The 12,719-nt window shown below is 40.6% G+C and overlaps 1 protein-coding gene across 1 annotated transcript in view; it reads right to left on the minus strand.

Annotated features, from left to right (window-relative positions):
* Positions 1 to 7,708, minus strand: part of necab1 (N-terminal EF-hand calcium binding protein 1) — a 36,149-nt gene extending 28,441 nt beyond the window's left edge. Inside the window, exons 1-3 of the mRNA XM_035431238.1 lie at positions 7,469 to 7,708; positions 4,227 to 4,251; positions 1,341 to 1,449 (exon numbers count right to left, since the gene is read on the minus strand). Of these exons, the coding sequence (XP_035287129.1) occupies positions 1,341 to 1,449; positions 4,227 to 4,251; positions 7,469 to 7,555 (221 nt within the window). The 5' untranslated portion in view covers positions 7,556 to 7,708. The remainder of the gene's footprint in view (positions 1 to 1,340; positions 1,450 to 4,226; positions 4,252 to 7,468) is intronic.
* Between the last annotated feature and the right edge of the window lie 5,011 nt (positions 7,709 to 12,719).

Here is a 12,719-nt window from a genome sequence, read left to right on the forward strand (position 1 = left end):
ACAGCTATGTTAACTTTAGCCATTTGTTGTGAAAAGGCTATGGACTGGTACAAATCTAACAACATTTATGACCACAAAAACTTTTTCTCATCAGTCAGTGATTTCTCACCACTGTACTATTCAATCTGCCAGATTGTTTTCAAAAATACAGTGACTGGTAGGGTTCCTTAGGACATTATTTTAAAATGTGCCACATACATACTGTGCAATGACCCTGTCGTTAAACCACCAAAAGCTGTTAGCAGCTTACAGTACATTGCATGGCTTGTCTGTAGAGGTCAGAAATCATTAGCACTGAAAATTGTGACTGGGTTGGAAATCATGGGAAAGCGGGACAATAAGGAGTCGTTATTTAAGTAGAGAGAGATGCAGAAGCATACAGTGTAAAAAGAGGCTCACATTTAAGTTGAAAAGTACTGTACATAATGACCACAGAAGTATTTTTGTACTTGTAAATAATTTTGAAGTACAAACGCATATAATGTGAAGTATACAATGTATATTTTTTGCAATTTAGTAATTATTCATGCAGACAATTACTATACTGGTTGCCAATTAAGATATATATAATCTTAATTTACATAATTAACAGTATTAACAAGGTGACAGTATAGAATTATTCACAGCCACCCACTTTGCTTTGACAAACCAAAAACACATTGCAGAATTCTAAACTGTGTACCTTGTTTGGAAGGCTCAGCATGGTGTGTGAACTATTATTAAAAAGTGTCCCCGCTGCCCTCTATTGTAACTCTGTTTCATTCAACCGAGCTGTTTGAAACGCCTTGAAATGAGACAACAATCTATATGTCTTGTTTTGAAAAGCACAGCTGTTCAATTTTTCTGTGAAAGGAAAACACACTGGGTTTAAAAACAGTCTAAAAATGGTCTGTAAAGCCATTTGTACAATGTGTCCGTGTTTAATTGAATGTACCGTAGTTTAAGGTTACTTCAGTGCAGTGGATAAAGTCACCATAGGAGAGCAACACATTTATAAACAATTCAGTAAAAAGCAAGGTGTTGTGACCTTCTCAACTGCATTCATATGATGAGATGGAAGAGCTCATTTAGAACTGTGTATTTTCTAGAAGGTAGTGAACCATGTAATATAGTTGTTAGTATTGCATTTTTATTTCAAAACCATCTTTTCTTCCACTAAATGAGTGAGGTACAATGAAAACTGTGATGTTTCCCAAGTTATGAAAATAGACAATCACTACAAAATGGTAGTTGTATTGTGACATGCAAGGCACATTAAGAAAAAAAAGGGAGGTATCCTGTCACATACATTACTTCCAAAACAGGCAACCAAACAGAATAATAGCGTTAACTGGTCTTACTCTGTGTTGTGAGTGTCAATGGTGTGGAAGAGCTCCTGCAGTTCGTCTCCACTCAGCACTCCGTCCGAGAAGTAGGCCTTGAACTCATCAAAGGACAACTTACCATCATCTGAAAAGAGCACAGAGCTTTTGATGGCATCAAAAGAGAAACGGAGGGGAAAACTCATCTCCTTCAATAAGGGACCCAAACTACCACAATAATACCACATTTTGCAATCTGACATGTACATCCCAAAGAAAACAAAAACAGATGGGGAGAGAGAGAGAGCAAGAGAGTGAAAGAGGCCTGTTATGTTTCATACTTTGTTGGGGCAGCGCTGTCCAGACCTTCCGCGGTGTTTGGCTTCAGGCGGTGTAGAGAAGCAGCTCATGCTTATGTATGCGAGAGAGCCGGAGCAAGGCTGTGCCCCGTTGCCATATTCTAGCCTCAGGCTCCCCGCGATGACATCACCAAGTCTGGGTGAGTCATGCATGAGGTTCAAAATGTGACTGCAGTGGAAACCGACATTTTGAACAATCCGCCGATATGAGAACCTGCGTCACTGATGCACTAACGAGGTGGCTCACACCCCAGCGCCTCCGCTGTTCACAAATATCTCTGAACATGTGGGTACGCATATGTGATGTACTGAACGTGTTGGGCATAAATGCGTGAGCGGTGTCCTTAAACTGCGCACTGGGCATTTAAAAAAATTAAAAAACTGACACTCTGACTGCTACTCTGGCAAAGCACACCTAAGGAATCAGGCCATGTTTTGGCTGGGAAACAGCATGTGTAGAGATGAAAGGCAAAATGGCTAAAGATGACTTTGATCTGAATATGGAGAGGTCAGCTGAATGGCCACTCACATGCGGACTGAGCCGAAAGACATCTGCCTCAAGCTTTGATGCCTGCGTACGTAGGATCTTTCTAATTACAGCATTCAGACAATGCTCTTCCAAGGCGGGGGAATAATTCACACTTGTGCAAGTTAGGGAAATAGTGAAGAAATGTGTTATGGCAAAGCTAGCCACGGGATGCTCTAAAATAGAATCCCAGCTTTGCAATGTTACTTTCTGAAGCCAACCTGGGGAAGACATACTAAATATTATCCTGCCGGATTTAATGTGAAACATTTATTTCACTCTTATTATTTGCCTACTGCACAGTACTTCATTTCGCAGCACAATTTCTGCTCTTCCTTTAATACTAAACGTGTCATCAAGTTAGCCGAGTATGTTCACACTAAACATGAACACATCCTAAAAGTACAGCCGAGTCTGGCACCCTTGATACACTGTTATGGCTAGGAGCTTTAATTATAATTTTTTGTAGTGCTGCTACCCTCGTTAATATTTTCACAGCACTTGTGTATGTCCTTTATAAGTGGCTTGGGAAAAGAGAGTCTCAATAATGATTGCACAGCTTAAAGACATGTGTGGATCACCACCAGGAGAAGCATGAATTAAAATGGATGCATCGGTTGGCATGCCATCAACACACAGTGTCAACGTTACACGTTTAGGCTAAAATGTATCTTTTCTCCTAATAAGGAGAAAATTGGTTATTTCATGATAATGAGTGAATAAATAATTTGGTAATGGTGTCTTCTTTTCTGTCAAAGACAAAATAACTATTTACTGTATTTCGTAATATTAAACTTATTTAACTATGATATTCTCATAAGGTAAAAATATCGACATAGCAGCATTGTGCTTCCATACTATTAATACACAAAGGTACGAAATTAGCAGAAAGACAGTGATCACCAAATATTGAGTCCAATGTTAAACTATTTTAACATTTATTATCACAATGTTAGGGATAATAAAATATGGATAAAACAGCTACTTTGTCTAGTTATCTTAACATGTTATCTTACTTGTGGAAAACATAGAGGAGCTCCACCCATCTGGGGCTACATTGATAAAAACCAATAGAATAACATTGAAGGTAAAATGAAGGATACTTTTTGGCTACATGCTAGTAATTCTCACAAGAATTTCAGAAGTATAGTGTACACAGTCAGCCTTATTACTAATATACTCTATGATTGATGGTGCTCCTCTTTCATGTCTATGAGTAAGTTGGCATCACATCCCTGTCTCTATTACATATTTTCTGAACAATGCGAGGAAGTAACATGGGAAAATCAGGCAGAATACTGACAAAATATGTTCAGTATATAGAATTGCTGTAGTATATGAATACCTCATCAATATTACTTATTTTCCTTGCTATGAAAAATTCCATAAATTTGCACACAAATAAAAAATGTGAACCATGACCGTCACAAGTACTGTGAAATATTATTCTGCAAACTAACGAATGGTAACCAATAACCTGAAATCAGTCACACTTTCTGCAAGCTACAGTTTAAAATGTACATTTGCTTGGCTTTACCTTTGTCTATCATTTGCATTTCACAAAGGGAAATGTGTTTGTGGAAACAAAGGGTGTTTCAACTTGTCGCTATACCTGCCAGTCTAACAATATTAACGTATCAATCATCTGTCATTGCAGCACAGAGGTATAGCCAATCCAGAGTTTCCATGACAACAGTGAAACAGCGTTCATTATTTTTAACCGTGGTTAATTGAGAGGTCATGTCTGCCCAAGGAATCCTTTCACTCCAGCCGGCCCTATGGTCTTGGTGGCCCTAAAAAAGAATGTTGTTGTGGCCCCAAAGTGCTTCAACAGAAATCATACCCACCACTGAAAACTTGAATTGTGTGGCACAGGGATGGTTGCGGTCCTAAATGTCACCACAGAGTGTTTATGCCAGTGGCCAGCTCAACCTTTCGCCCCAGGAAACGTCACAGCAAGCTAAGCTAGCGTAGCGCACAGTGGTGGCAAGAATCAGACCTGTTAGCACCTAGCATGATGCTGTGCGGCGGTGATCTTACCGTTTTTATCAGCTCTTCTTAATATCTGAAAAAGACAGGCGAAAAAGGGCTGTCATGGAATTTGCACATCTTCAAAGAACAAAGCACCACCTTGGTTACATTCAAAGGCACTACAGAGCCGAGTTATTTATATCGGACAACAGAGATGAAAGAGAGAACGATGGCCTCAGCGCCTTTGAAAACCCTGGTCCTTCGGGCCACCAGCTCTGTGTCACCCTCCTGAAAGGGAATCGATTACTCTTGCCAGGGTTAATGCTCAATAATTAAAGACAACATGTTTAGACGGACAACACTTTAAGCTGCTCTTCACGTCACAGGACGGTACGATGTAACCACGCGGTGTAATTTCGGCAGCAAGGTGAAAAAAAGTGCCGGATTTTTGGACGACTTGTTAGGATGGCCCTGATAATTTCTAAGGATGGAATCAGAGCCACTTATGTGTTTCCGGAACAATCCGTTCATCTCACACGTCTGCTGTTGGCCACCGGGTGAAAAAAAAGCAGGGCTTTTTGTGCGCAGCGCTTGGGGGCGAGGAAGCGTGATGGACTCGCGTGTTCCTGCGGCAGCGGCTGATCGATGCCGCTCTTTCAGACCGCCCCTGCTCTTTACAGACATGACCCCGCGGTGCCGGGCGCGAGAAGAAAGGGACGGCCGAGGAAGAGGCTCGGGCACCTCCTCCCGCCAATCGGATTATCAGCTTTCCATCAAACTGGCACCGCTGGCCAATCCCCTCACCCGCGAGGACGGCGACAGCTGGACTGAAACGTCCCGCGCTGCGTCCGCTCTGCAGCGACGCCCGTCTCGGAGGCCGTGCGGCGGCTCGGCCGCTGCACTTCAGCGGTCGTCGTCTACAGACAGGCGCCATCCTCCCGCGCTCTGACGTCTGCGACATGAAAGATTCGCAGCTGTGATACATCGACCGCGCATGCCACGACGAACCGGGCCCAAAAGACGCCGCGCGTGCTACGGCCAGGGCTTCGGTAAAAACTAAAACACGACACCCTCCGCAGTCACCACGTCAGGACCGGGGTTCGATTTTCGCAGCCACTTTACAAGTCAATGTATGCAACGACAACAACAAAACAAAAAATCATATTTTGCCTGGCTGTGATGGTTCCAGCGCTTCCCACAAAATGACATGTTTCTCATCACCAGCAGCTGTCTGCACTCAGTAGACAAAAAAAGCTTCCAGGCTATGAATACCAGAGGACCCACAGCTCATATTCTGTATGCAAATAGAAGCTGGAGACGGGCGGCGTACGCTGACGTACGTTCTTGCTATAATCGAACCCTCCCGGTTGGAGCGTAGCGCTCTTCCTTTCAGTCTGAGGCTTTCCATCCCTCCGTACACACGACGAAGCATGCAGGTGCTTTCCCTATAGGGAACGACAGCAGCAGAGAGGACGCGCTGACTGCAAATTCACCACGCAGATCAGTGGAGCGGGAAAACAGGTGACGGTCGAGGAAAACAGCAATGTCTCATTTATCTGCCATCCAAACACAGTCTGTATACAAATTCACCCGTTGGAAGGGGTCACCCCGTTTACAGTTAGTCAAATACCGAGGTGTTTTTCACAGCACACAATCATCTGTTCTCGCTTGACCAACAGAAGCCCAATGTGCACACATGATAAACCACAATTGTGGGCACACTTCACCGCTCCCGTTCCCACAAGAACAAAGGCCTGGGCTACATCCACAGATGAAAAGTTGTCAATGATTAGATAGAGGCAGGGGGCATCCGATGAGGTCATCCTAAACACTGCCAGGTGTGCTGAGAAAACATGAGAAAGCACATACACCGAAGCACCATGACTAAGGTCCAAACATTATAATTATGATAGGATTGCCATTCTCACACCAGTGGCTATCCAACTATTAGACTAATATAGGGGAGCAATAGTGCCAGCATGCATTAAATCTCATTTAAAAAAATACCCCTATTCCCAAAGAGAGAACACAGCAACTACATTTCCATATCAGCAGTGCATTTTGATATTTTTAAAAGGCTGAAAATAGCCAATAATGTAACCCACATTGGCCTGATATTCACACTTTTGCTGGTAATAAATATAATTTGGATGTTTATGTTGGATAGGGGTTAAGATATGAATAGGGGATTTGAGATGTATGACAATCAATGAAGATTTCTCTCGAGAATGCTGGTTTATTGCATTCATATATCATAGTAATGTCAGAAGACCAATATTTGCGCGTAACTGGTTCAGCAAATAGGCTACACATGTTAAAACTGCCATCTACATTGAATTCCATATCAGCGATCAAAGCAACTAAAACATTAAAAGCACTATTAACCAAAATGTTCACAAAGTAATACCTGACGCACAATTGTAAGTGTTGCCATTATATTATTATTATAGTTAACAACATTATCAGAGTATTCGCTGTTTATATGCAATCGTACATGCGTATAGGCGGGAAATAACTGCGTTAAGTTCGAAGTATCATTTCCGAGGAGGTGAAACGGATAGTATTCAGAGTAGTCAAATAGCAGGCAGAAATGAAAGGTCAGTACTGTCAAATTAAGTCAGCATTCCAAGAGCGTGAATGATGGAGCGGAATCGCCTCATTTCTTAATTTCACGTTTTCCAAAATTTTCATCAGCCAGAAGGCTACATTCTCAGATTCTTAACTAGATTGAATCTATTTCGCGGTTTGTTTGTTTGCGTCTTGCATATTCATGTCAATTGCAGATATCCATGAAAATCAAATCGACGGTGCGTTTCTTATAAATAATATCACGGTCTCGCGCAGTCCATCTGTTGCTCTCTGTGCTTCAGTAAAAGCCCGTTTGCAATGAAATTCGCGACATTAGCGATAAAGCTGAAACAGTTACGCATTTCCGAAATAGTAAAGCCAATCACAACTACTACAATTATAGGTAGTCTACATACCCTATACTAAAACGGAATTTAGACGACACTTAAGTTATTACTTATTCCTCCCCAATGTCTATCGAAATTAATAGATAATGCGGTAGCCTACTATAACGTGTTTCGTTAATTAAATGCAACAATTTTCTAAAGTAGGCAACGGTATGTATTTTAATGCCTCAAAGTTCCTGAAACTGAATTCGCTACAGCAATTGTGTACAAGTTCTATTTAATTTATTTGAAAACATAATGTTACTTCCATGCGAGCGCAACCCATCAGAAACAGTTAAATATGTAATTTTACACAACATTCGTGTATTAACCGAATTTTCCATAAATTTCACTTACATCCAGAAATATTGACATTCCTTTCTTTAACTCCATTGGGGATCTTGCTTCGTCTGAGGGAGATTGTACTTCTTCCGAGCAATCCATGTCTTCCTCGAACAAACTAATGCGAATGTGTTTAATCTTAATTCCGTGCACTGAGCTAAAAGGGCTATTTAATAAAATGGCATAAAACGTGAGTGCTGCGCAGTGGGGCGCGTCTTAACTCGTTCGATACAACTCTATGCGAAGCGCGCCCCTTGTGACAAAAACGGGTAGGACACTTGTTTAAAACAAGTCGTCAAACGGTCCTGCAATTTTTTGTCCGAACCTCACCAGCATGGTTGTCTTTTTCACCACATGTTATGGTCACTCAGGCCGCGAAACGAAGTCTTAAGTCTTGGACCAAGCGATGCCCTTGGCATTAAGATAAGGGAAATTAAATATCGAAAGCAGCACAGTTATTTCCACGGAGACCAATTAGTGAAACAAGGGAAAAGAAACTTGTTTCATAAAACGTATGTCGTGTGTGAGTCAGTAGGCAACATGTTTCCATGCTAGTCTTAATCAGAGAGGGAATTTTAATCAGGGAATATATTATCACAAACATATGGTGGCGATCAAGAACAGACATGAAAAGAAATTGCAGTTTTTTCAAATTTACAGATCACACGATTAATTTGACTAATTGAATCTAACGGAATTATTATAACAATTTGTATAAATGTGTATTATTATGCAGCACTGAGGCAGTAATTAATGTCGCAGAGCGCTATTAATAAGTTTCGATTGATCTGTTTCTGCATGGCAAATGATTATCTTTGGAGTTGGGCCCAAAGGGTTCTTTGATGATAAGGAGTGATATTGTTTCACAATGCACGGCAGTGAAATTGCAGTGGTGTAGTATTAGAGAACTGGCATCGCAACTGAATAGTAGCAGGTTTGATTCCCTGTTAGCTGCCATTGCAGACCCTCTGGATACGAGCAATTGCTGGATATCAAAATGCAAATTGATGGATTTGTTACAGATCAAACGTAATTCAAAGTGACTTTAGCCATCACTTCATGTTATGAAAATGCTCAATGACTTGCTTTATTATGTCAGTTATTTAGTTATTTATAAGATTGTCCCAGTGGGTTCATACACAGTAAAATGTTGTTTGTTAAATAAACTCTTACAGAGTGCATATGGTCCCAATTGGACTCATATGCACTCTGTTAGAGTTGAATTAACACTGGGCATTTTTCAGTGTGTGTTTAGATAATATAGATCTATAAATTAGATTTTCATTATTAAAATTATATCAAATGAATGTAATTTATGAGCCATTCATTAACACCTTTTTATATGTATATACATAATTTTCAATTTATGTCATCTCAGACATAAAGCTGTTTCTGGGTATGTATTTTAACATTATCCTTGCTATTTTTTTATTTTGTTTTATATGCTTGTTTGGGGAAAGATTACAAATTAAAGTTAAACACTGACGTAATACATCAGACACACAACGGACAATAAATGAATGAATAAATAAGTAAATAAATAAATAAATAATAAATAAAATCTACAATCTAAAGGTAAATTTAAAGAGATACACTTATTAATTAAATCATTACTGTGCAATTAAATTAATAACGGTATAAATCAATCAGTTGTTGGATAATTCATACTATTTTATTGTTGGGAAATCCAGACACCTTTACTTGTCTTTTCAGAGAAATAAATTGAGATGTTGCGCCATCTAGTGGAGACAAGGGGCAATAGCAAAACCATGCATCAATCAATCACGCATGCGAACGCGATAACAAGGTACAGACTGGTGACAAATCAAAGGAAACCCTGAATAAATTAGTGGAAAAACATAATACATGATACAATTCAGCAATTAACTTCCTATCATGCTCTGTGGCATATACAGAAATGTTGAGCAGGGCAACAGGCCCAGATGACCTTGATTTTGGATTGAAATGGCAAGAGGAAAATATTTAAGTGACTTTGAAACAGGGTTTCAATAGGAACAGTGCCTAAGTGACATCTGCATTTAGATCTACGGGAAAGACATCAGTAAATGTTGTAAATTGTGTAGCGTGCATTTAATGACTGTGATGCTCAAGCATTAGTGCGATATGTAAGGAAAAACAGAAGGAAATTGAGAATTTCAATGCAGGACCTGATCACACTGTCAGCAAGAACAGTCCATTGACAACTACATAGTAAGAAATGTTATAGCGGGGCTGCAGTGCATAAAACTCTCATTACATGTGAGAGTTCAGTGGTGCAAAAAGCATAGGCACTGATCTACAGAGATGTGGAAAATACTGATATGGTCAGAGAAGTCATCCTACACCATATTCTCGACAAGTGGGCGAATGCATGTGTGGCATACACCAAGAGAACGGTACAAGCCTGAATACTTGCCCCTACAGTGAGGGAGTCCGGTGGCTCTGTTATGTTGTGGGGGGGATTCTCCTGACATGGTTTGGGTCCACCTAGAGCAGTGGTCTCCAACCCTGGTCCCTGGAGAGCTACAGGGTCTGCTGGTTTTTGTTTTCACCTGAAAATCAGCACCCAATTGAGACCCAAGACACCAGGTGAGTTGAGTGAACTGTGTAATCAACTGCTCTAATTGATTCATGAAGTGCAGAGTCACCATGAAAACCAGCAGACCCTGTAGCTCTCCAGGACCAGGGTTGGAGACCACTGACTTAGAGGGAAGGGTCCCTGCAAATCAATACAAAATTATTGTGATCATCTTTATCCTATGATTAAACATTTCTATCCTGATGGGAGTGGTCTCTTCCAGGATGACAATGCCCCCATCCACGGGGCACGAGGGGTCACTGAACAGTTTGATGAGTATGAAAATGATGTGAATCATATGCTATGGCCTTCAGTCACCAGATCTCAACCCAATTGAGCACCTATGGGAGATTTTGAACCAACGTTTTAGACAGTGCTCTCCATCACCATCATCAAACCACCAAATGAGGGAATATCTTTTGTAAGAATGGTGTTCCATCCTTTCGGTAGAGTTCCAACTTGTAGAATCTATGCCAAGGTGCATTGTTCTGGCAGCTCGTGGTGGCCCAACACCGTACTAAGACACTTTATGTTGGTTTTTCCTTTAATTTGTCACCTGTCTGTATATAATATAACATTAAATTACAGGCATTTGGCAGACACTCTTATCCAGAGTGACGTACAACAAAGTGTATAACATAACCAGGAACAAAGTGTGTTGAAAACCCTAGAGGGAAGTACAGTTCCAAGTGTGGGGAACGACCGCGTAGTTTAACTTGGACCCTATAGGTTCATCTGATTAACACAAACAAAAAACAAAAACAGCAACAAAGGTATATAAGGTATTTTTAGAGTAAATTATTAAAAATTTAGAACTAATATAAACACATATTGATTCATTTATTTAATGTTACATGCAATTATTTCATTTTACTTTAAAAGACTGGCAGTGACTGAATTTATTCTGTGTACCCTTTCCATCAATCTTACTTTAGTCTGATAGGCAATAAATAGCAATTTCTCAACTTTATTTCACATAGCAAGCTCTGATAACATGCATTGCATGATTAGAAAGTGTAATCTTGTCCATTTTCTTCTGATTTGTCAGAGAACAATCTGATAATGTGTGACACATGATAAACTTTCATGTAATCAGTTGTGAAGATTGGCATGTAGGAACACAAAGTGTTTGCGTGATCAGAGTAGAATGAGTGGGATAGTAAGCTAACTCAAGGACGCGTGCTCCATGTTCCCAGAATGGACACGTATGATCTGACTACAGTTCCACATGTCACTATGGATTAAACTGAGTGACACATCTGACTTAATGCTCAAGGAAAGCAGGCCACCTTACTAGCAGTGTAAAAACTGGAAGATACCCTTTTCTTTTCTTTTTTTAGTCTAAATTTAACATCTCACAGTTTAATAGTTACCCTGCATCCAAGGAAGAGTAATGCTTTATCAAGTAATGAGGGGGTCCCCACTTACCCACCAGCCCAGATCCTGACTTAGGGGTATTAGCAGATTTCCCTGTTTTCTACATTAAAGGAAAAGGCTCCATTGTCCAGCCCTGGTATTGTTTTCACAGTTACATAGTTCTTCCTTTTTTTTTTTTACATGGGACCCTGTTCATACACCAGAGAGATGACACAGCATTCGAGATAAGAACATGTGAAGACCACATGTGCAAGGTGCATCAGGTCCAGCGCTCTAACCTGCAGACTGGACTTTCTGACAACCCCATCGCCCAGATGGAGGTGATTAAGCTGAGGTACACCAGCTGCAAGGGACTCCGGAACATTCCCCCCCAAGAAAGGGTAAGCAATGAGCAACTGGTCCCATGCGGATAGTAAATATCTTGTGATGACTTTCCCCGCCCTGGCTGGCTTAGACACATGACTCATTCCCCATTTTCCCTCAGCAGCTGTGCTTCAAACAGAAGGCAGCAGCAGGAAGCATGTCCGCTGAAGGTGTGTGTTTAATAAGAGCAAGCGCACAAATACATTCCATATCGTGCTCCTAAACGCCATCTCTTCACACACTCATTATTGATTACTCCCAGGCATTATCATCATCATCTAATTACCTCATCATTAGGTGGTGACCTCTATTTGATGGATGTCAGTGTGCACTACAGTATACAACATCATTCCAGTGCTGATCAGGGAAACTGAGAGTGAATTTACTATACTACATACAGGGCTCTCCCAGGACAGTAATGCCAAAGAACACCATGTACTATTTGCAAGCCGCAAACTACTACCCTGGGAGCAGAGGCATGCAGGGGCAATATTAAATTCAATTACACGGTGTTTAACTTTTATAACACTTCGTACAATTTTGCTACAAATATTTTTGACGTGCTGGGTACCTCCAGTCAGACTCTCTTATCATAATCTGCATGTTTTTACCTCATCTTTAGATAGGGCTTGATTATAGTTATATGCAAAACCACAAAACCAACCGCTGAGCGATGCAAACTGGAAAACTTTTTTTTTTTTTTACCTTACATCATGCCTGTCCTACTGCTTCTGTTCCTGGATATGCAAATGGTGATGATTTGACGAAGATTCTCTTTTGAATGGCATGTTTTCACACCTGGTATTAAAATGAATCAATTAGAACACATACGCACTAACCCAAACAGAAATATAAATGACACCGTATGCGGTTACATTGAGTTCACCAACACTTAAGGAGCAAATCAGTTGAAGAAATTATTCTGGACAAGGGACAGCTGTTATGGTT

The sequence above is a fragment of the Anguilla anguilla genome, chromosome 8 (genome assembly GCF_013347855.1).
Source record: "Anguilla anguilla isolate fAngAng1 chromosome 8, fAngAng1.pri, whole genome shotgun sequence".
In the NCBI taxonomy this organism is placed as follows: Eukaryota; Metazoa; Chordata; class Actinopteri; order Anguilliformes; family Anguillidae; genus Anguilla; species Anguilla anguilla.